The sequence below is a fragment of the Clarias gariepinus genome, chromosome 19, assembly GCF_024256425.1.
Source record: "Clarias gariepinus isolate MV-2021 ecotype Netherlands chromosome 19, CGAR_prim_01v2, whole genome shotgun sequence".
NCBI classification, from domain to species: domain Eukaryota; kingdom Metazoa; phylum Chordata; class Actinopteri; order Siluriformes; family Clariidae; genus Clarias; species Clarias gariepinus.
The window spans coordinates 25,428,062-25,451,775 of record NC_071118.1 but is presented as its reverse complement, the minus strand read 5'-3'; the positions used below and the strand labels follow the sequence as shown (position 1 = coordinate 25,451,775).

The 23,714-nt window shown below is 41.7% G+C and overlaps 1 protein-coding gene across 8 annotated transcripts in view; it reads left to right on the top strand.

Annotated features, from left to right (window-relative positions):
* The window catches only part of vav2 (vav 2 guanine nucleotide exchange factor), a 199,405-nt gene extending 190,339 nt beyond the window's left edge, over positions 1 to 9,066 (top strand). For 4 of the 8 annotated variants that reach the window (XM_053479121.1, XM_053479119.1, XM_053479123.1 and 1 more), the window contains 9 exons: positions 161 to 288; positions 442 to 513; positions 2,675 to 2,736; positions 3,046 to 3,162; positions 3,288 to 3,375; positions 3,464 to 3,587; positions 5,117 to 5,203; positions 5,529 to 5,683; positions 7,207 to 9,066. In XM_053479121.1, coding sequence (XP_053335096.1) covers positions 161 to 288; positions 442 to 513; positions 2,675 to 2,736; positions 3,046 to 3,162; positions 3,288 to 3,375; positions 3,464 to 3,587; positions 5,117 to 5,203; positions 5,529 to 5,683; positions 7,207 to 7,254 — 881 coding nt within the window. In that variant the 3' untranslated portion in view covers positions 7,255 to 9,066. The remainder of the gene's footprint in view (positions 1 to 160; positions 289 to 441; positions 514 to 2,674; positions 2,737 to 3,045; positions 3,163 to 3,287; positions 3,376 to 3,463; positions 3,588 to 5,116; positions 5,204 to 5,528; positions 5,684 to 7,206) is intronic. The other 4 variants (XM_053479120.1, XM_053479125.1, XM_053479124.1 and 1 more) reach the window with 2 other exon arrangements.
* The last annotated feature ends 14,648 nt before the right edge of the window (positions 9,067 to 23,714 follow it).

The window sequence follows — 23,714 nt, the reverse complement described above, 5'->3', positions numbered from 1 at the left end:
TTTGGGTTATATATATATTTTTTTCCTACAGTTAAATTGCCGCAGTCTTTATTTGGGTTCTCATTTCCTGACCCATTTATTATTATTTTTTTATTGTTTTGCGCAACTATTGGAACTGATGTTGTTTTTGGGCGTGGCATCTTTCTCTGCATGACTTCAGGTCCAAAGATGGTTGCAATCAGGAACTACCATGGCACTCCAGCTCCCCCAGGCAAGTGCCCCCTCTCCTTCCAGACAGGTGAGGTCATTGAGCTTCTGAAAGGAGATCCAGACACCTCGTGGTGGGAGGTGAGTTAATACTTTTTGTTCGTTTATGACCGCATCTTGAGTCATGGCTGCTGAAAAGAAAAGCCACAAAAGGCCTTTTGATAACTTGTGCGATTTCTGTGTGTGTGTGTGTGTGTGTGTGTGTGTGTGTGTGTGTGTGTGTGTGACTCCCAGGGGAAGCTTATTCAAACCATGAAGATCGGCTACTTCCCCAGCTCCAGTGTCAAGCCATGTCTAGACCCAAAGGTTTGTCTCCTAATGATTCGTTTTAGAGGACAAAAAAGAAAACTGAGTAAACTGGAATGCTGACAAAATGAAATTTTTGGAACACTAAACACATTGATATAAAAGATTATTGCTATATAGATTATATTAGGTACAGGAATCATTGCTCACTACGCCGCACAATATCGTCACGATATCTCGGCGTCAATTCGATTTACATGGGGAATCTCTGAGTATCATGATTTTATAAATGTCCCGATTTAATATTACTTTTCTTTTCGCAGAAATTAAGACTTTGAACCAAGTACAGTACTTAAATGTAGCCCATTTTTTTGATGCAGCAACATTAGTTTTCTTACTTAAAAACCAAATGCAGCATTTAAACAATACAAAATAACTTTTTTTTTAAATGAGTTTAACATTGAACTAAAAAATGAAATATAAAAAAGCTACATTTTACTGTGCAGCACACATCTCTTGAATAGCTTAGATTGCACCACCTGTAGGATTATGACGTAACGGCAACGGTTTATCGTCTCAAAGCTGGACACGACAATGAGTGCATGTGGCCCCTAATGCACGTGATTTCCGCGACTAATTACTGTAGCTTAACACTTTTTTTGACGAGTGTGTTTGAGACTAATTCGCTTATAGGGTTTGGAGAAAGAGGCTGATGAGGGGCTTTTTAACTTGTGTGACTTTTGATAATGGTAATGCAACAAAAATCTGTTTCTGTTGCATCGCTCAGAAGCTCGTGCACACGGCAGAGAATCGTTTATATCTGATGCTGTGTGGTCGATAACCAGTTATGGCCGATCAAGCAGCAAACCAACCAGTTTCGGTCACTGGTCAATCCACCGGTTTATCTCTATTATAAATATATATTTTAAAAAAAATCTATTTTGTAGTCAGTGTGGTAATATTTTAATCAAATGATGGCGTGTAAATTGTTGAATACCTAATTCTGCTGAACCTGTCAATCAAATAACCGCCCTTCTGTTACATTTGCAACTTTTGCCTTTTTTTGACCATCAGTCTTGTCGTAGTAGACGTGACAGCGAACCAATCATGTAACCGTGTTTTATTTCTTTTGTACTGCAGCGATTTTTAGTAACATCCTTCTGTATGCATTTCATAAAACAGATTAGTTCCAGTTGCTATTTACTGTATAGTACAGCAGCATTAATTTCACTTTTTATTAATAAGGCTCTTAGTTCCTGAGAAAGCACAAAAGAAGACCTTTCTCAGAAATCAAGTCAGGGTGTGCTCTGTGAGAACTCTTCTTCTTCATGTAGGTAGGAAAGCTTTAGCAGTAGAGGCGCACACGTCATAGGGAGGAGACAGCAGAAGGGACTGGGTTTGTCTGAGCACCAGCCAAAGATGTTCTGTCCTAAAGTTAAGTTTTAGATGGAGGTGTCTGAGACGGGCTACATAAGGTTTAAGTAAATATTCGAAGCCTCGATGAAAGAGTAGGACGATTTGTTTAGGGTTAATTCAGAACATATAGTTACATACAAGTAATTCTCTCTTTACAAAATGGTTTATATACAGCACAGTATACGGAACGTGTGTAACATTTGTACACGCTTAGTACAGTATCTGTAAACAGTTGCCTAATGTGTAATGTAATCTCTGCAGCTAAAAACACGCACATCCTCAAAGTTCATCTAAACATTTACATGATGAAAATATCCAGCATTTTATTAGCGTTATGAGCAGAAAGTTTCATGCTTGTATCATGAAAGTGAGCTGAATTGAACACACTTTTGGAGAATTTTTTGGATTCTGGATAACCTGCCATTACGAAGGGTGGACGTGACGTGTCTGAATCAGTCCTTTACAAAGTATTACGTTATTATAAGTGATTAAGAAATTATTAAATCAGCAGTTACTTTAGTCAGCTGGGACTTTTTCTGCCCCTTTTCTCTCCCGCTTTGTAGATTTCATCTTTTTTTTTTACCTGGTTGTGGTTTTTAACGCTTATTATTGGACCTCACTGTTTAATTTGCTAATAAAATTGTAGTCACTATAAGCAGATGAGGTTGTTTAGTACTTAGTGTGTGTGTGTCAGAACCTTTGGTATGAATTTACACCGACTCTCTCTCCCTCACCCCCCGCTCCCTCTTTCTTTCGACTCTACCACTTCTTCTCTCTCTCTCTCTCTCTCTCTCTCTCTCTCCAGCCATCTCAGTCGTACCCCAGTCGTCAGTCCTCGAGAGAGATGGATTACAACGTTTATCCTTGGTACGTCCCTTTTCTTCCTTTTTGTTTTCCAATTTCAACACTATTGATTTTCTCGTGTGCTGGTAAGTTTACTCACAGCCAAGCAAAACGTCTAATCAAACCACTCCCGGAACATTTGACCCAACTAAAATTCATCAAAAACAACCGCATTGCACTTACGGCTCGAGTCGATGCAGGTGATGGATTGCGTTGAGCCGTATGCAACACACGCCATGGCATTTCCCAATGCGCCGACCCCTGCATAAGACCTGCGATGATGAATGTTTGTGTGTGTGTGTGTCTGTATGTGTGTGTGTGGGTGTGATGCAGGTTTGCAGGGAACATGGAGAGGCAGAAGGCTGATAACCTCCTGAAGTCTCACAGCAGCGGCACCTACCTGATCAGAGAGCGGACCGCGGAGGCCGAGCGCTTCGCCATCAGCATAAAGTGAGTGACGGTCACGTGACTGCGGTTAAAACACGCCCACTTCCTGTGATGTAAGCGTGATGCGAGTTCACCCGACTCTGACGTCATGGCTCAGTATTAAACAGTGCTCCTGCTCTCTTGGCCAGGTTTAATGATGAAGTCAAACACATTAAAGTGGTCGAGAAAGACAACTGGATCCACATCACTGAAGCCAAGAAGTTCGAGAGCCTGCTGGTAAGGAGTTACACCGCTGATGTTAAACGCTGTCTCCAGACAGGAAGTGTAACAGGAAGTTCTGAACGCATGTGGACGGTGTGTGCAGGAGCTGGTGGAGTATTATCAGTGTCACTCCCTGAAGGAGAGCTTTAAGCTGCTGGACACGACGTTACGATACCCGTACAAGTCCAGGGAGCGCGCCAACTCCAGAGCCAGCACCCGCTCTCCAGGTACACGCCCGTCTCACTCTCTCTCACTGTCTCCCAATGTCTCTCTCTCTCTCTAAACTCTTTCTTTATCTCGCTCTGTTTCTCTGTCTCAGAACCTACTTTTTTTATTGCTCCTTATTATTTTTTTCTCTCTCTCTCTTTCTCTCTCTCTGTCTCTCTTCCATATCTTTTCTATTTATGTACATCTTTGTCTTTGAGAATCTCTTAGTTTTTATCTCTGTCTTTCTCTCTATATCAGTATAATTCTTTTTTCTTTTTTAGTATAGTCTGTCTCCCTCTGTCTCTTTGTCTTAGTCTTTCTCTCTGTGTCTATGTCTCAGTTTTTGTATCTGTCTCTCTTTGCCTCAGTCTTTCTCTCTATGTGTCTGTCTTTCTCTCTGTCTGTCTTTCTTTCTGTCTCTGTCTGTCCCTCTGTCTCAGTCTTTCTTTCCATGTCTCTGTATTTCTCTCTATGTCTCTGTTTCTCCCTCTCTCTCTCTCTCTCTCTCTCTCTGTCTCAGCCTTTCTCTCTGGGACTCCAGTTTCTTTGTGTCTCACTCCTCTCTCTCTCTTTCTCTGTATCAGTCTTTCTTCCTATGTCTCAGTCTCCCTCTGTCTCTCTTTGCCCCAGTCTTTCAGTTTTTCTCTAAGTCTCTGTATCTCTCTGTGCCTCTTTCAGTCTTTCTCTCTCTTACTCTCTTTTTTTCTTACTTTCTTTCTTTCTTTCTTTCTTTCTTTCTTTCTTTCTTTCTTTTTGTGTCTCGATCTCTCTCTCCCTGTGTCTTTATCTCTCTCTTTGTCTCAATCTTTCTCTCTGTGTCCCTGTCTCTCTGTCTCAAACTTTCTCTCTCTGTATCATTCTTCCTTTCTCTGGTTCTGTTGGAGTGCATGTCTTTTTCTGTTTCTCTCATCCTTTCTCTCTCTGCATCTCTTTGCCTGTATAAGTGTACCCTGTTTCTCTCTCTCTCTCTCCCTTTCTCTTCTCCTTGGCATCACCCGCTCTCCCTGTCTATCTTTCTCTCACCCTCACTGACTCTCCCTCTAAAGAAACAGCTGTTGGTCCCGCCCCCCACATGCTGCATGCCACGCCTCTTCCCATTGCCCCTGTCAATCACCCCGTTGCTCATGTGCCGCCCCGCTGCCCTAGCTTTCTGCTCCAGGAGGAGGTTGGGGTCCTGCAGCTTGAATAGGTTGTGTTGAGCGCATGCAGCAGGGTCTATTATAAACGCTATTCTCCACCCTCTGGCCAGACGCCCGCAGCCCTGCCTTTGTTCCTCGTCCAGCTGTGTCTAACAGGCCTCTGTGGAAACGCACGGCTGTGAAACGAGCAAGAGAGAACGGCTGTAAAGAAACGAGCTGCAGTCTGTCTCCAGGATTAACTCGCTTATTTCTTTACAGCCGTACAACTGATGTGACTGTCGGTCCTCAGATACTCACACGTGCACGGTGAAAGAAGTGTGCGAATGTCGTTTGTTTCTCTGTCTGCTGCTGGTTATTTTTTTCTCACTTTATTTCCTCTCCTATTTTCTCTCTTCTCACTCGTATCCCAGCAGCCTCCTGTGCTTCCTACAACTTCTCCTTCCTCAGTCCTCAAGGCCTCAACTTCTCCTCTCAGAGCTCTACTCCCTTCTGGTCAGGTACTCTCTACCCTCTCTCTTTCTTTCTCTCTCTCTCTCTCTCTTTCTCCTTGTCTTATGATCTCAGTAGAAACCATAAATTCATCCGTCCCCTTTTTCTTTTACATCCTTATTCCTTCGCCTGCTCCCTACTTATTCTTGTACTACGCCGATTTCCGGTGATGCATGACAACATTGCAGACGCCGCATGCGTCTCGGGTTTTATCTCCACTCGTGATTCATCCACATCACACACCTGGGTCCTAAACCCCTCCCACTCCCCTCCCACGTCGGCTGCGCTGTGTCATTTGTTTCATCCGTTTAATTAATCTGTTGTCTTATTTAGTTTTCACGCCGAAGGTGGTGAGCACTGCGGTGGCCAGGTATAACTTTGCAGCACGGGACATGAGAGAGCTGTCTCTGAGAGAAGGCGACATTGTGAAAATCTACAGCAAGATCGGAGGAGACCAGGGCTGGTGGAAAGGAGAGGCTAATGGCAGGGTGAGACACGAGCTAGAAATAAGCACATATACAGAGCTGACGTTGTTCCATGGAGAGATGCTTCCGTCCTTTAGTGTAATACACTGGAAATAATGTTAATGATAAATAATCCGGGAATGAGTAATCTGGTAAAATTTCATATTGTGAAACGCATTTTTCCATAGGAAATAATGTATATGCAGATAATCCGTTCCAGCCACCCAAAAATATTACCATTATTATTATTTTTCAACACTATTATCATATATTTGTATACAAAAACAATCAAAACATTTAGAAAAGACATGTACAGTAAGGCAAAAGTTAGTTTGGAGTGTGACTGTTTAATGTTGTGGACAGGTGTCTTTTATACTGATAACGAGTTCAAACAGATGCCATTAATACAGGTAACGTGTGGAGGACAGAGGAGCCTCTTAAAGAAGAAGTTACTGTACAGGTCTGTGAGAGCCAGACACTTGCTTGTTTGTAGGTGACCAAATACTTATTTTACCGAGGAATTTACCCATTAATTTATTAAAAATCCTACAATGTGATTTTTCTTATTTTGTCTCTCATAGTTGAGGTATACGTATGATAAAAAATTACAGGCCTCTCTTATCTGTTTAAGTGGGAGAACTTGTACAATTGGTGGCTGACTAAATACTTTTTTGTCCCACTGTAAATAAAGTAAAATATTAAATAAATAGATATTAAACCTCACCTTAATTTATGATTCCTCTTGGCACTGGCTGCTTTACAGATGAAACCGAAAGCGGCTCCGGTTTCCTTTTGCTACTGTCCTTGCTAACATTCTTGGGACTCATGGTGCTGTGTCTTCACTAAACCTTGCACAAAATGCTAAAAATATATATATATATATATAAACTCACTTTGCTTGGCTTTTTCTGACCAAACAAGTTTTGAACGACGCAGGTGTGACCAGATGTACACGCAATCGCATGTACTGTACACGCGACCAACACGGTCGTTCGTATACAGTAAATGTTTAGCAAGCCAATGTTAAATATAATCTCGGATAGTTAAAAGTGTGAATAATTCCACAGCAATCCACAGCCAGGAGCCGAGAGAGCAGATTGGCCGAGCTCTGTCTTGGGGAATCGTGGTGACTCTGGCCGATCGTGGCGTCTGTAAGCTCGTGCTAGTAGAAGTGGACGATAACGCCGAGTTTCCCCCGAGTGTGTTACGCTGCACTGAAAAAAGCAGTTAGTGACTTCACCTGCCTCGGAGGGAGCTCGTTAGTCTGCTGTCGCTGATGAGTTAATAAATTAGTGCCTAATAAGAGACAAGGGACACGATTGGATACAATTACATTAGGTTTAAAAAAAGTGAGAATGAATTCTTCAATGAGTTGCTGCTTTGCTGTGGTATAAGAGGAATAAAACACAACATTTAATCCAGTATAAGCAACCGTATAATGCTTCATGGTGCATAGAGTCAAAACTCATCTCAACATTGTTCATTATTTCTCTAAAACAACCAACCCTAAAGTGTTTTCTTTCCTGTTTTCTCGTTCCTGTCTGTAGATCGGCTGGTTCCCTTCAACATACGTCGATGAGGAAGGCGTGCAGTGAAGCTCTGACGTCATCTGCTCTCTCCACTCAGATCATCTCTCGTCCACTTCCCTCAGGGAGAGGATTTCTTCCGTTTCCTGCAGAAAAAAAAAAACCCTTTGTGGATTTACATTCCTGTTTTCTTTTTCTTCTTTTTTTTGGGGGAAAAAAGAGTAAATATTTGTACTCCTGTTTTTTTTCTTTTTTTCTTTCAAATCTTTTTTTTTTCTTCTCCTCCCTTCTTTCTTTTTCTTTGAGCAATCTGTGTGAAGGAAACTGCAAACTGTTTCCGCCGGTCTGTTGGAGAAACCGAAAAGCAGAGCAGAACTTGGGCTTGAGCAGAGCAGAGCTTCTGCTGATCCTGAATTTGTGTAAAAAAAAAAAAAAAAAAAAAACCAGAAAAAATAGATCTATAAAGATTTCTATGGCCAAACAGCATGAGCTGCGCTGGTGTGTGTGTGTATGTATAGATAATTTATTCCAGAGAACTATCTATGATATATAAAAAAAAAAAAACAGAAAAAAAGAGTGGTATTGAAAGTTTATTATGAACCTGGAAAAGATGCACTTTGCATTTCTTTACAGAGAAAACCTGCCTTAGTCCTTCAAATGCGCTGGAAATGTGCTGCGGGGGGGAAACGTTTCCCGCCTAATGAGAACACACCTCTGCCCTCTTTAGTCAAAACGGTGCCTTCAAACAAAGTGTGGTCTAAGACTACACGTACAGGTTCTCTTTTAGCCGTCACTTCTGTATGGAAAGCAGTCCAGCCTGGGGAACGCTTTCTGGCAAGGGATCTGTAAGAGAACGGAGGGCGCACTGGAAAAAACATCCATCCTCGTCTCGGTGGATGTGAGAGGAGACTTCTGCTATGCAGCTTGCTTTACAGATACGCTGATCTCAGAGACTCGGTGCATTGATGTGAGGGAAATATGGTGGTCTCTTAGAATCTGCAGCTTCCTTCTTCTTCTTCTTCTTTTTTTTTGGTCCAAATTCAGAACTAATCAGTAACACGTTTTTTTGATTAAATGTTTCTAAAGAAATCCGTAATTGTTTTCCCCTCCCAGATTTTCTGTTGTGTAATCGATTATCTTGCCTTACTGATTGGTTGACCAATGGTGCTGCAGTGGTGTGTTTTTAACCCGTGGGTTCGTGACAGGATTCTGTGGACTTAAGAGCCTGCTGCTTTACCTGAACCTCAGCCATCAAGTGCACTTTATCCATCAGAGACCATGAGTCAGGCTGCAAAAAGACAAGAAAAAAAAAACAAGACGGAAAGTTCTTATGTCACAAGATAAACAAGGACGCTCACACAGACGGACTGCCCTTTTCTGGAAAGAAAAAAACCACGGCGTCTCTTTTGGACCCGATTTCGAGCGGTCCCCCGGTAGAGGGAAGAGTACTACGTGATTTTCCGACACGCTGACGATCGAGCCTTTATCTCTGTTCCGGACTCCTCTGGAGCTGCACTGATATCAGCCCGTCATGTAATCTACTGAAAAGCACCACATCGCTGTGTTCCATCACAACACTGGCACTGTTTCACAAAACACTGATGGAAAAGATGGAGACGGTGAGAAACGTTCACTGGCCGGGGTCCAACGCGAGACGTCTGTGCTGTTTAAAGCCGAGGAGCTTCATCGCTGTTTGTGTAGTGCACAGAAAGCCATTGCATGTGCTCATAGATATTACAACTCCTGTCAGTGATCCTAAAGAAACAAAAAAACAACAACAAAAAAAAAAGATTAAATAAACTAATTGTGTACTTTTTTCGAATGGTTGGTTATTTCCAAGCTGAAATCTATCACAAAATAAATATTTCTTCTTTTGTCTAAGTGGCCGAGTCTTTATTAACGTTGAAGTCGCGCTTGTTTCTTGTTTTATAGACGTACTGTACGAGTATATTTGTTCTCAGAGTCATTAGTCCTCATTGTGTCAAGGTTACACACCAAATATCTTTTACTCATTTTCTTATACAGGAAAGACATCTGGTAGTCCAGTAAAGTGAACACAATTTAGAAATGAAAATATTCCCTTAAGCGCAAGAATGAAACTCTGTTACATATTAATGAATGATGATTTCTGCTTGGAATTTAATTAAATCGGGAAACGGCGCTCCTCTGTGCTTCCCACGCAGTCTAACCTCTGATTCCATGTACATATTTCATGCATACTTTAAAAGTCTAACATTTTTTATTGAAACACAGCACCAGCTGGAAAGTTGTAAAAAAAAAAAAAAAAAGATGAACAAGTACAAAACATGATGTGATTCAGTTTAAATCCACGGAGCCATTGTATTTCTTTGTGTAGGATTTTTTTAGCAATGCAATTTTTCAACAAAACCTTGGTGTCAAAGTTCCCAGCAGGTACATTTTTAATTTCCTGTGATGTGTCCTGAGATACTGCGGCACTACTCCGTAAAGGACGGTTTATATTAAGTGTCTTTCCATACTTGTGTTTGTTTTGTCAGCATGGACTTTGAACTTCAGTTCAGGTTTCAAGAGACTGAGACTGACATGGCCATTGTACAGTTAATGTTTTTTTTTCTCCCTTTAAGTATAATTGTGTTGATTTAGATGTGCAGTACATGTACAGTCTGCTAAAATTTAAACCTCCCTGCAGAGGCAATCAACCTAAATCCGCATCCATGAAATAGTCTCAAAGCATCAATAAAACACCTCTGTAGTTTACAGTTATACTGTAGTTTACCAGATCTCTAAACTATTACAGTCTTATTCATACACCAAGGCTTTGGGTCTCATTTGACCACAAAAAGTGAAGTCATTTAAATTTCTAATGATGCTTGGTCAAGGTCCTTGCGACATTCTTGCAGGAAAGTCAAACAGCCATTAAAAATAATAATAAAAGTGGTTGATGTTAATATTTGACAACCACAAGAATCTAATCAAGTCGGAAGCTGTGATCTTACTCTGTGAAATTTCCACCCTGCAAATTACAGGGATTTAGCTGGGAGTTATTGCTACATACCCCGTACAGCCCTGACCTCACTTCAGTTCATCTCCAAATGTTTGGGCCAGTAAAGGAGTTCCTGGGAGGCCAGCGATTCAGACATGAAGCATGCAGTTCGATCAGGGCTGATGTACTGAGAAAACTTTCTTTTGCATTAGTGTAGCAGGGGATTATATAGAGAAATACATTGAGTCCCAGCTTGACTTGAACGCTCCTTGTGCAGTATATAAATCCAGGATGAGACTCTGACACTGATGATGGGAATTCTGTAAAGGAGCTGATGAACTATATAGCAAAAGATTGACTCGTCAGTAAATGCAATGCCACAATGTGAGCTGTAGGTTAGACCTACCTGCCAAAATGACCAGCGAGTCGTAGAAATCCAATCTGTGCATTAACTCGTCAACTTAAAAGTAATCTTTTATAGACTTTATTTAAGACTGTATTTAATTATTTAAATATCTTTACTATTCTTACAAACTGTAATAATTAATAAAATAATTTTATCATGATGTATGAGTAATAATAATGCTGTAAGTCTTCGTTTTTGCCACTTGAGGGCAGCAAAGCACTAAATATTCTTCATGAACTGGTTTTGTACATTTAAGTTTTATTAATAGTTCATCTTTCATGCAATTTACTCAATAATAATAATAATAATGTAATTCTATAGGAAATTCCTACAGTACATCTCTTCTTTCTGATCATTTTTCTTGAACAGATCTTAAAAATGAAACCAACAAGCCCTTTATTCCATTATCAGGTCATAGGGTGAAGGAAGAATATCAAGCAATGATGAAGAGTAACATGGTTCAGTGGGCACGATTACAATGAACATTAATTTTCTTCATAGATGTTGCGCACGTTCTTAAACAACAAGCAGTTATATGAAGCATTTACAGTACATGTTTTTGATTCTTTGGAAAGCAGGTGAGTCTCAGACAGGTGACTGAAGCATCAGATTTGTCCAATCTAATCTGTTAAATCTGATCGATCTAGTTTTCCCTATATTGTACACTGCCTAGGGTTTAAAAAAGGCACTATGTTAAAGGGGGTTTAAATATTAGGCTGCATCAAGCGAAGAAAACAACTCAGGAGATTTGAAATTGGAACTGGGTTGAGAATCCTTTAAAACATTATCAAAATCTGGAAGGATAGCGCTGGACTGTAAACTTTGTGGAAGACATGTGGTCTCATGAAAGAATCATGAATGGAGATCAACAATAGATGGGTTTGATTGCAGGGTAAAAAAAAAAATCATCAGTAAAAACCAGAGTGTTATGATCTGGGTTTGCTTCAGTTGCTCATTATGTGGCAATCATATGAAGTCAGCTGATATCCATGGAGTTTTTCTTCCCTGATGGCACGGGACATTTCCCACGACTCTTGATTATGTGAGACTGGTTCTGGGAGCATGAGGAATCATTTTCACACATGAACTGAACTCCACATTGTGTGTTGTAGTCAAATCGAAAGGTGACCGCCTCAACTGTGGAATTGTTTTTGTTTCTTTTTAGTGTATAATGTAGTTATTACTTTTTTAAACCAATAAATCATTATTTACTGCATTACATATAATGCTATTTATCTCATCTCGTGTTATTCTCGTTATAGAATGTAAGTACAGTATGGCCTGACCAGTGGAAAAACAGAGTGGTCCTTTTCACCGGAGCTGCTTTCATCAATTAACAAACAAAGTGTCAGTGAGCTGAAACTCATTAGAAGGGAAAAAGAGCACATGTTTTTTTGATCCCGATGACCCCTACTGTACGTGTGTATGTAGATTGGTTTATCCAGCTGTCTTCTGCCTTAGTAACTAGAGAAAAAAATTCATTTGTAATTATTCAATTGGTCTTCAGGTCTTCTCATATTTTACATAGAGTTCATTTGCTACTTTGTACATATATGTTTATATAAATGCTGAAAAACATCTGTATTGTCTGCACCATATACATGAAATCCTAATTCATGGACCATCACGTTTCCATGATCCATATTTTCTCTCTTTTTTTGGCCCATCTCACAGTAGCTTCATTTTTAATATCTACTTACAATGGTTGGAATATATTAAAACTTTTTTTTTTTTTTTTTTTCCCTGAAGTCGATCTGTTGGAAGCTGAAAGAATGGGCAAGCATAAGAATTAGACATGGGCCAAATTGTGATGGCTAGAGGACTGGGTCAGAGCAACTACAAAACTGCAGCTCTTGTGAGATGTTCCTGGTCTGCAGTAATCAGGACGTACCAAAAGTGATCCAAGGAAGATAAACCGGTGACACATGGAGTGCACATGGGGAGTGAAGGTTGGCCTGTTGAGTCTGATCCCGTAGAATCGTCAGTATAACTCAAATTAAGGACTAGGTTAATGCTGGTCGTGATAGAAAGGTGTCAGAACACACAATGCATGCAAAAAGGGTGGAAGTCCTACCAACTGTAAAGCATCCTGAGATGTTCACGTGTGGGGTTGATTCTCCCGTTCCAAAAGAGTGGGCTCACCCACAAGTTTGCCTAAGAACACAGCTGTAAATAAAGACTGGCACAAAAACATCTGCCTTCAACACCTTTTCCAACATGATGTAGCTCCTCACCAAGTGGAATTTGGGATCCATGTTCAGGGACCTCCCCAGACCTTATTGTTACGTGGTGGCTGGACAAACAAACACCCACAACGTCCAAGCATTGATTATGTCAGAGCGAGGTGCCATCAGTCAGGATGTGGCCTAGAAGTTGATTAGCAGCGTGGAAATGAAGAGTCGAGACTTCTTTTTCATTATTAACTCTCTTCATAAACTTCATCTACAGTAATGGTCAATAAAAGCCTTACGGTATGAAACGCTTGTAATTATACTTCAGGACACCAGAGTCACATCTGCACAAAGATCTAAACACACAGAAGCAGGAGACTTTGTGAAAATTAATATTTGTCTCATTCTCAACACTTTTGGACCCCGGCTGTACAGAGTATTAGTCAGGTGGTCATAATGTTATGGCTGATCAGTGTGTGTGTGTGTGTGTTAATGTTGCAACACATTGCAAGCCCAGTGACATTTATGTATATAATGAGTGTGTGGTGTGTGTGTGTGTGTGTGTGTGTGTGTGGAAACTTTTGTCCAAAACTGTGTAAAATCTGTTTTAAAACACAAACCAACACAAGTCAGTTCTTTCGTGGGAATCGATTCTTTTGAAGAGTCGTTTTTAAAGGGAGTCGATTCTTTTGAAGAGTCGTTTTTAAAGGGAATCGATTCTTTTGAAGAGTCGTTTTTAAAGGGAATCGATTCCTCATAATCAGTGTGATTCTGTGCTAAAGCCCAGTGTGTGTGTGTGTGTGTGTGTGTGATCGGATCCTCAGCGGTATAGCACTGAGTGGAGAGGTGTGTGTGCGTGTGTGTGTGTGTGTGCGCGTGTGTGTTTCCTTAGCGGGATGAACCGACTCCGAGCGCAGACACTCCTCAGAGCCGCAGACAGGAGGAGGACCGGGGTGTGTGTGTGGGGTTAGAGAGAGACATCACGCTGTGTGTGTGTGTGTGTGTGTGTGTGTGAGAGAGAGAGAGAGAGAGAGATCACTCTGTGTGTGTGTGTGTGTGTGTGAGAGAGAGAGAGAGAGAGAGAGATCACTCTGTGAGTGTGTGTGTGTGTGTGTGTGTGTACGCGGAGTCTGATGGAGCTCGGGTTCCTCCTCAGCATCAGCACCATCAGCCTCAGCATCCGAGAGATCCGAGCAGGTACCTCACTCACACCCTCATCCAGATGTTCCATCTGGACATTCATTAATAGACTTTGAGTGTAGTCTCTCTCTCTCTCTCTGTCTCTGTGTGTGTGTGTGTGTGTGCATCTTTGTGAGCATTTAGTATTTAAGTCAGAATTTACACCACAAAGTGTTCAGAAGTCACTGATGCTCCTCTTTTTTCATGTAGAGAAATAATAGAGAGATGTTGCTAGAAATAACATGCATGCATAGTCATGTAGAGCTTATACTGCAGCTGTGTGTGTGGGTGTGTGTGTGTGTGTTTACATTTTGGTGAGGACCTAATGTCCCCCAAGCATAGTAATATCTAAGAGTTCTGACCTTGTGAAGACATTTGTCTGGAACCTGTAGCTTTTCTTTAAAGCCCAAATCCTTCCTTTAATTCCCCGAGTTATCAGGTTCATATTTACTCTAGATGGAGACGTAACATAAACTAGAAGCATTTATGATTCTATTAATTGAAGTGGACTTTACATGCATTACACGTTACGTCTGGGGCTCAGTGTGTGTGTGTGTGTGTGTGTGTGTGTGCTTTTGGTCAGAGCTAAAACCTCAGCTCAGTGCTTCAATGTTGACAGATGTTTTTCTAATCCGATTATTATTGTTGTTATTATTATTATTATTATTATTATTATTATTATAAATATCTACCGTGGTTTTATAAATTCAGTTTAGTATTTGGTTACGATTTGTCTAAAGCACTTCCTTCCTCTTCAGTGAACTTTATCATTCTGTCACTGACTCGAAACGTATTTTCTGCATATGCAAATATTTATGTACGCAAATCAATCAGCTGGTCGAAGTAATGGACTTTTTTTTCCCATTCCTGCAGATTAACCTGAGCTTCATGTCTGTGTCTCCTCACATGTACAGTATTTTGAAATCCATGCAGTATTCCTCCTTATTTACAGTAAATACACTCCTGGGTTTAAAAAAAGAAAAGGTCAAACATTAGCATTTGGTTGAATTGCTTTTGCTTTGCTTACGGCATGTGGCATCGTTTCCATTAGCTTATTCAATGTTGCATTAATTTCTCCCAAAGATCTTGTATTGATGATGTGAGAGTCTAATCGCTGTGTCAAGTCTTCTCCGGGACATTCCAAAGATCCTCAATTGTGTTAAGGTCTGGACTGGAGATAGCTGGAGACACCACAAGCCAGCCATGTGTGAGGATGATGCATGATTTGAGCTCTGATGAAAAGAGCAGAAGCAACTCAACACACTGCAGCCGAGACTGTACATGATGGGTGCATCACTTCATTCGCCTTACTTCTTTTTCCTAATATTCAATAAGAACAGGATGGTTCCCAATTATCCTCCCAGGTTTTACTAATGCATTATGCAGCTTTTAACCTAATTGTAGTAGTTTAAGTAATCTCCTTGGTTGTTTGCAGGAAAAATGGGCAAGAGTAAGGACTTTAACGGAGGATAAATTGTGATCCATAGATGACTGGGTCAGAGGAACTTCAAACACTTGGTCTAATGCTGTGTTTGTTGTATGGAGTGGTTAGTTCCTACATTACCAAAAGTCGTCTTCTAAAGAAGGACAATCTGTGCACCATGGTCAGGGTCATGGGCTTCCAAAGTCTAGTGGAGCATTAAGGCTACAGTAGTCTTTCTGGTCAATATGATGCTCTGGTAAGTGCTGTGCTGCGAAACCATGAGTCCTGGCTTTCACATGACTGTTACTTTGACACATAACACTTATCTAAACTGACCAGTTCTGGCAGACCAAGTGCACTTCTTCATGGCAACAGTAATTCCTCATCCCAGTGGGGTTTTTCAGCAGAAGTTCATGCCTTGTGACTTGGGTCAGAGCTGTTTTAGTGGGACATGTGGGACATGTGGGACCTACACAATATTACATACCCAGGAGGCTTTAACTTATGTGCGGAGGTTTAATTGTTAGTATGGGTTAGTCCTCAATGAAGAGATATTTTTGGAAGGAGTCTCCAGTGCCAGTGGTTTGGAGAGGTCAGTAAGTTTCTTGACATGGGAAAAGTCTTTAATGTTCTTCCTAAGCATAACAGCAAGGTTTGTCTAAGAAAGAAAGTCATGCGAGAGGATGAATTAAGAAAACATTTGGTCGATCCTTTTATCAGGCGAAGCACTGAGCTAATGAGGGTTAAGGGTTGAAAAGGGTTAGAGGTTCTTTCTCAAGATCCCAACAGTGGCAGCTTGGAGACACCAGGATTAAAACTCACAACCTTCTGATCATTGTTCCAGAGCCCTAACCAGCGAGCCACTTCTTGGTCCTTGCATTCCAGTCGAAGCTGCTTAGTTCTGTTGGAGGAAAATACTGAAGCCGGTTTTAGTGTTCGGATTTGAATATATATATATATTTTACCCCTGTCATGAGAGTCTCTGTCTCTTACTTTTGCCTGCTGTCTCCATGATAAAAGACTTGATGAGATGAAACAGTTTGGGTTTAAAGCCTTACAGAGCATCTGGGAGAAGAAATGCTCAGCTTATTGATTTGAAGTTTATAAAAGTGTCTGACTGCGTTGCCTGACATCCATCCAGTGGTGTATGTGTGTGTGTGTGTGTGTGTGTAAGAGAAAAAGAGAGAGAGAGAGATAGGTAGGTAGAAGCTCAGTGTGACTCAAACTGCCAGAATCCTGTCAGGATGACAAGGCACACAAAGGTGATAGGATATGTCTCTCTATCTCTCTCTATCTCTCTCTATCTCTCTCTCTTTCTCTCTGTCTCTCTCTGTCTCTCTCTCTCTCGGCTCAGACAGATCGAGTGGGTGGTGGTGGTGGTGGTGGTGGTCTTTGCCTTTACCTGCAGCACACATGGATGCATTCTTCCTGTATAGCTGTGTGCATGGATATAAAGCCCTATTCCTCGCTCTCTAAAGGAAGCTCATTTCAAACCACATTAAAGACAAATAATCATTTAGACGAGTTCAGTAAGTCGGCGTTTAGCGAGCAACCTAAATACACTGGCGGCGTGAGCCGGCGGCGGGGAGCTGGGGCTCGAGAGCGTTTTTTTTCCTCATGCTGTCAGAATCACTCGTGCCATCAGGGGGGAAGAAGAACCTCCATAGACGTGATAACCTGGTCAGTACATTCAGGTCGTCAGCTGACTTCATTTTATCGCCGAATAACGTTGTTGAGTCTAAACCTGAGTAACTGATCAACCCCAGATCATCACACTGTCTCCAGAGACCCTGACACGCCTATCACTCTGGAACAGGGTCAGTCTGGACTCATCAGGTCACATGACCTGTTTCCATCGCTCCAAAGTCCAGTCTTTATGCTCCCTAGCAAACTTCTTTTGAGTCTCACTAACAAGTGGTTCTTCGCGCACTAGACGGATCTAAACCCAGTTCCCGTCATTTCGGAAATATCCTTAGTTGTTTTCTTTGCTTGATGCAGGTTGAGAATTCGACTCTTCTGAAACACAACTTTTTTCTTTTTCTTTTTTTTTTTTTCAACCTGCAGTGTATTTCGATATTTCGAGTATTTAATGCAAGGCTTTTCCAAATTAATTGAGATGATTTTCTTTTTCCCTTTTTGTTTTCTTAACGTTTTACACAATCAGTGAGAAGCCAGTAATCCCAGCTCAATGGATCTGTAACAGACACGACAATAAGTCAGGATTTGAATTGCATGTACTGTACAGATGTAAATATACTTTATTTCCAGGTTTTTAGGGGTTTCCAGTGTTCCTCCAGTACTGTGCATAAATATTCACCCCTTTTCAGCCTTTCCACATTTTGTAGCTGATCTAAATCGCAGTTTATTTACCTCATGTTGCACAAAACCTTCACAGAATGCCATCAATAGAGTTTGCAATAAACAAAGAAAAAAAAAGTGAATAGCTGTGCTTGCATAAGTATTACCCCCCCAACACCCCCCCCCCCCACCCCCCGCCCTGCTGTGAAACCCTGAAATTAGTTCTGTAGCAACCGGTTGCCACCAGACGACACGTAATTACTTGAATGGAATCGACCTGCGTGCAATTAAAGTGTCACCTTAACTCAAGAGCGCGTGCAACAATTAACTCATTAACTAATGTTCACTTCGGACGTATTGAGGACGAGCTCGCATGCTGTAGCGCGATCTAATATAAATGAACTCTGTAAGGAAAAACAGGAACATGTGACATGGCGTTCCACAAAGTAAACAGCCTGACTAGATCTGCCTGGGTAAATTTCCTTTCTCGGCTTGGAAGATCCGCCGTCCTGGGTGGCTTCCTGTGTGTGTTTGTTGCACATCATTTCCTGTTCCTCAATTAGCAAGAGATTATATTGTGATTTTTATATTTTATCGCTGTATTTTTCTCATGGATCGGTGCAGTGGGATTGGTTTGGGAAATAAATTGACTATGAATAAGTTTACTGCATGAATCAGACACAGACAGAGAGAGATGGAGACGGAGGAGTCGCCCCGCTACACGCAGTTCATTTCCTGTGATCTCATAGATGCCTGCTCTGACAGATCCCTCCGTGTGTATTGTAACACGTGGGTGGCGTTCTTTCACTCCGAACCCTACGCGAAGCCGCCTCGATGAAAGAGGCCGATGGCAGATGTGTGCGCGCGCGCTCTCCGACCGCTCACTGTGCTGCTCATCATGACGCCAGACTCATTGTTTTTTTCTTCTTCCTCTTCTTCCCCGGGGGTTTTATTACCGCACGAGATGGACACTCCGTATGGCGTGACCTTTGGGATGTTCGAGTCATTATACTGTAGAGAGCGCGAGCTGTGTGGAGCTGCTTCGGGTTACGGTAGAGCGCGCAGAGGCTTTCTTAGAAATCCCCCAGAATAGCTCAGCTTCTATTCTCACCTCAGATGTCTGAGCTGGAGTCTAATACCCTGCGCCTGGATTTCCTTCGACACACACACACACACACACACTCAGGGAAAGGGGGGGATAAAGCATCGTTTTGTGCTGCTGTCAGGCGCTTGGGTAAAACACTGCTCAGACGGCCGTGTAGACCTCCTCATAGAGCGTATATAATTACACACTGTGTGGAACGCTCTCCTCTCCTCTCATCCTTCTCTCCTCTCTCTCCCTCTCTCCTCGCGTCTCTCCTCCATCTGCTTCCTCCGAGAGACCGGGCCTGGCCTTGCTTCAATTCCGGCGGCGTGCCGCCTTCTCTACGTGCCTTCTACGTGTCGTCTGAGCAACAAGTGCATTGGGAGGTCCGTGACGTACCGTAGAGCCGCGCATCAGGGTGACGAAGAAACGGCATCTCTGATGCTCCTGGTGGTGGTGACCTCTACACGTCTTAAAAGGAAAATCTGCAAGCTGACTCACTAGCTCATAGAAATCATCCATTAGGTCTTGCTACTTTGCAGAACGCTGAATGATTCCTGATGTCTACAGGCTGAGTGCGCTGGAGAGTCAGAACAACAACAGCGAAAGAAAAAAATCGAGAAAATTAACTCGCCTTTGATATTCTCCGCATGAATCACTAGGTGATTTTATTCAGCACAATAAACTCAGTCTAGATCCTTCCCATGCACACACACACACACACACGTTTGTTCACTGCAGGAGGGGTCTGTCACTATCATTTCCCTTCCCAGTCTCCCCAAACGGGGGCGGATTTAATCTGAGCGGAACAGGGGCCTCTTGCTTCTCTAATCTGCACTCTTTCCTTTTAGACTCTCCAGCGTTCGTGATTCAGCAGCTTGAGCAAGCGTGCGCACGAGTGGCTCGGCTTCCCAGAGTGCAGCGGGGCTTCGGAGCGTCTCCGGGAACGAGGTGGGTGATCGACGGGCCGAGGGTTTTTCCACGCAGATCCCTGCTGCACTGTGTTTAAGTGAATGACGCCGAGACAGAGAAACGTCAGCGTTTGTGTGTGTGTGTGACGCTGTTTGTTTAGTGTGTGAACATGTGGACTATTGATGCATCTGTTTGTAATTCATTTAAATTCAGAGTTATGTGTGTGTGGGGAGGAGGAGTTCCTCTTCAGGGACACTGACTGCTCAGCATGCAGCTGCCCTTTGTGCTCGGTGGCTTTCCATTCTGCTCTACACAAGTGGGATGCTCACTACTAGAAATAACAACCTGCCAGCTAACCGGAGGCGCTCGCTCCATGGCCGAACCCTTACTGCTGTTTGCACACGTCAGCCAAGGGCATGAATATTGAACTGGCACCGGGACCAGACTTCATTTACTCGTTTCTTATTATAATTCCTGACATTATTGTATTACAGTCAAGTTTATGTCACTTATCCTGTTTACGGGTCATCATGCAGCCTATTTTTAGGAAGCTTGGGGCACAAGGCAGGGGCGTGGTGCCAACCCACAGGAGGGCACGAGGACACACTACTGTCTGATCGAAGTAGAAACGATTTAACCTTTTTTTGGTTTTTGGTTTTAGTATCAGGAGGAAACACAACGTATCATTCGTACTGACGCCTCGCTTCACATGCAGGATCATTTGTTTCTCACTGAGTAAAGAGGTCTAGGGAAAGTATTGGCAGCATGCAAAGTGTAACCATATGTGTGTGTGTGAGTAAGTGAGAGAGAGAGAGAGAGAGAGAGAGAGAGAAATGTTAAGGCAGATGGAAAACAGACAGGCTGCATAAATAGCACCTGAACGCTTCAATGAGAGAGAGAGAGAGACTATCAGGATCAGGATGTTCTTGATTTACTTTATAAAGATTTGTCCGCCAACATGATTGACAGGGACAGAGAAGTTTAAAAGTCATTACCAAACCAGGAACATGGTGACACTGTGAGTCGAAACAGAAAGGGGGCGGTCCTGTCTGACCATCACATGTCCCTGGACAGGGCATGTGACCATCACAAGAAAAAAAGGATTCGTGCTTTGCAGTCTGCTCACGTCCTCATTTTTATGTTGTGTAAAGCCGCAGCTATTTTAAAACCGTGGATTAACGTTCATTTCCTCTTTGTGTAAACATCCACCAGCTTGTCTCCGTACGCCGTCCCTCAGACTGACGCACTGCAGAGCCAATCAGCAAGAGCGACCCAGGCTCAGTAAGGACCTCCCCTTTTTATTGTGAGTATTTGTTGGCTATGTTTTTGGGTTCACTGTTGTTGTTTTGGTTTTGCTGCTGTTTAATTTTATTTTTAGTCGTATTGTGTCTGGGCTTCTTCATTGTGTTTGGCCAAGCTTGATTTCTTTTTAGGTTGTTTATTTTATGTTTAAGTTTTGTTGTGTCTGGCCTTCTTTTTAAGGGGGGAGCGGGGCTTAAGTTTTCCTGTTGTTTTGGTTGTGTTCTATTGGTATTTTAGTTGTGTTTTGTTGGTGTTTTAGTTGTGTTTTGTTTGGTGTTTTAGTTGTGTTTTGTTGGTGTTTTAGTTGTGCTTTGTTGGTGTTTTAGTTGTGTTCTGGTTGTTGTTTTAGTTGTGTTCTGGTTGTTGTTTTAGTTGTGTTCTGGTTGTTGTTTTAGTTGTGTTCTGGTTAGTGTTTTAGTTGTGTTCTGGTTGTTGTTTTAGTTGTGTTCTGGTTGTTGTTTTAGTTGTGTTCTGGTTGGTGTTTTAGTTGTGTTCTGGTTGGTGTTGCTGTTGTGTTCTGGTTGGTGTTGCTGTTGTGTTCTGTTTGGTGTTTTAGTTGTGTTTTGTTGGTGTTTTAGTTGTGTTCTGGTTGGTGTTTTAGTTGTGTTTTGTTTGGTGTTTTAGTTGTGTTTTGTTTGGTGTTTTAGTTGTGCTTTGTTGGTGTTGCTGTTGTGTTCTGTTTGGTGTTTTAGTTGTGTTTTGTTGGTGTTTTAGTTGTGTTCTGGTTGGTGTTTTAGTTGTGTTCTGGTTAGTGTTTTAGTTGTGTTTTGTTTGGTGTTGCTGTTGTGTTTTGCTGGTGTTGCTGTTGTGTTCTGTTTGGTGTTTTAGTTGTGTTCTGTTTGGTGTTGCTGTTGTGTTCTGTTTGGTGTTGCTGTTGTGTTTTGGTTGGTGTTTTAGTTGTGTTCTGTTTGGTGTTGCTGTTCTGTTTGGTGTTTTAGTTCTGTTTTGTTGGTGTTTTAGTTGTGTTCTGGTTGGTGTTTTAGTTGTGTTCTGTTTGGTGTTTTAGTTGTGTTTTGTTGATGTTGCTGTTGTGTTCTGTTTGGTGTTGCTGTTGTGTTTGGTGTTTTAGTTGTGTTTTGTTGGTGTTTTAGTTGTGTTCTGGTTGGTGTTTTAGTTGTGTTTTGTTTGGTGTTTTAGTTGTGTTTTGTTTGGTGTTTTAGTTGTGTTTTGTTTGGTGTTGCTGTTGTGTTCTGTTTGGTGTTGCTGTTGTGTTTTGTTTGGTGTTTTAGTTGTGTTTTGTTTGGTGTTTTAGTTGTGTTTTGTTTGGTGTTTTAGTTGTGTTTTGTTTGGTGTTTTAGTTGTGTTTTGTTTGGTGTTGCTGTTGTGTTCTCTTTGGTGTTGCTGTTGTGTTCTCTTTGGTGTTGCTGTTGTGTTCTGTTTGGTGTTGCTGTTGTGTTTTGTTTGGTGTTTTAGTTGTGTTCTGGTTGGTGTTTTAGTTGTGTTCTGGTTGGTGTTTTAGTTGTGTTCTGGTTGGTGTTTTAGTTGTGTTTTGGTTGGTGTTTTAGTTGTGTTTTGTTTGGTGTTTTAGTTGTGTTTTGTTTGGTGTTTTAGTTGTGTTTTGTTTGGTGTTGCTGTTGTGTTCTGTTTGGTGTTGCTGTTGTGTTTTGTTTGGTGTTTTAGTTGTGTTTTGTTTGGTGTTTTAGTTGTGTTTTGTTTGGTGTTTTAGTTGTGTTTTGTTTGGTGTTTTAGTTGTGTTTTGTTTGGTGTTGCTGTTGTGTTCTCTTTGGTGTTGCTGTTGTGTTCTCTTTGGTGTTGCTGTTGTGTTCTCTTTGGTGTTGCTGTTGTGTTCTCTTTGGTGTTGCTGTTGTGTTTTGGTTGGTGTTTTAGTTGTGTTCTGGTTGGTGTTTTAGTTGTGTTCTGGTTGGTGTTTTAGTTGTGTTCTGGTTGGTGTTTTAGTTGTGTTTTGGTTGGTGTTTTAGTTGTGATTTGTTTGGTGTTTTAGTTGTGTTTTGTTTGGTGTTTTAGTTGTGTTTTGTTTGGTGTTGCTGTTGTGTTTTGTTTGGTGTTGCTGTTGTGTTTTGGTTGGTGTTGCTGTTGTGTTCTGGTTGGTGTTTTAGTTGTGTTTTGTTTGATGTTTTAGTCGTGTTTTGTTTGGTGTTTTAGTCGTGTTTTGGTTGGTGTTTTAGTTGTGTTTTGGTTGGTGTTTTAGTTGTGTTCTGGTTGGTGTTGCTGTTGTGTTTTGTTGGTGTTTTAGTTGTGTTCTGGTTGGTGTTGCTGTTGTGTTTATTTTATTTCACTGCCTGTGAAGCGTAGGCAACACCTAGAGATCACTATCTTGTTGTGTCATATCACTCGTTAACCACCGTCATCACCCTTGTCTTCTATCAGCAGCTCCTCCTAAACCATTCATGGGGCATTCATGTACCGATCAGAGGTTTATTACATGCTCATCCTAAATAATGCTACACTTCCTTTCTGTTGTGTTGTTGTAGACCAGAGCTGAATGTGTGTTTACAAGATGCTCTGATTAAGCCTTTCCGCTAAACTCCCTCTGCTCAGTTACGAGCGGTGCGGGGTGTGATTGTTATATTCTACAGTTCATGTATAACTAATGAATGGATCAGGGCAGGGGTAGCTCATTGGTTTAGACATTGGACTACTGATCAGAAGGTCCCTGGTCTCACCACTTTTGTGTGCTTGAGTAAAGCCTTTAAACCTCATCTGCTCAGATGTATAATGGGATCAAAATGTACGTCACTCTGAATTGAATGCCGTAAATGTAAACATAGTGTCATGAAGAACTGGCTTGTACAGTCGATGTTTAATAGTGTATATACAGTATGCACTAGCTA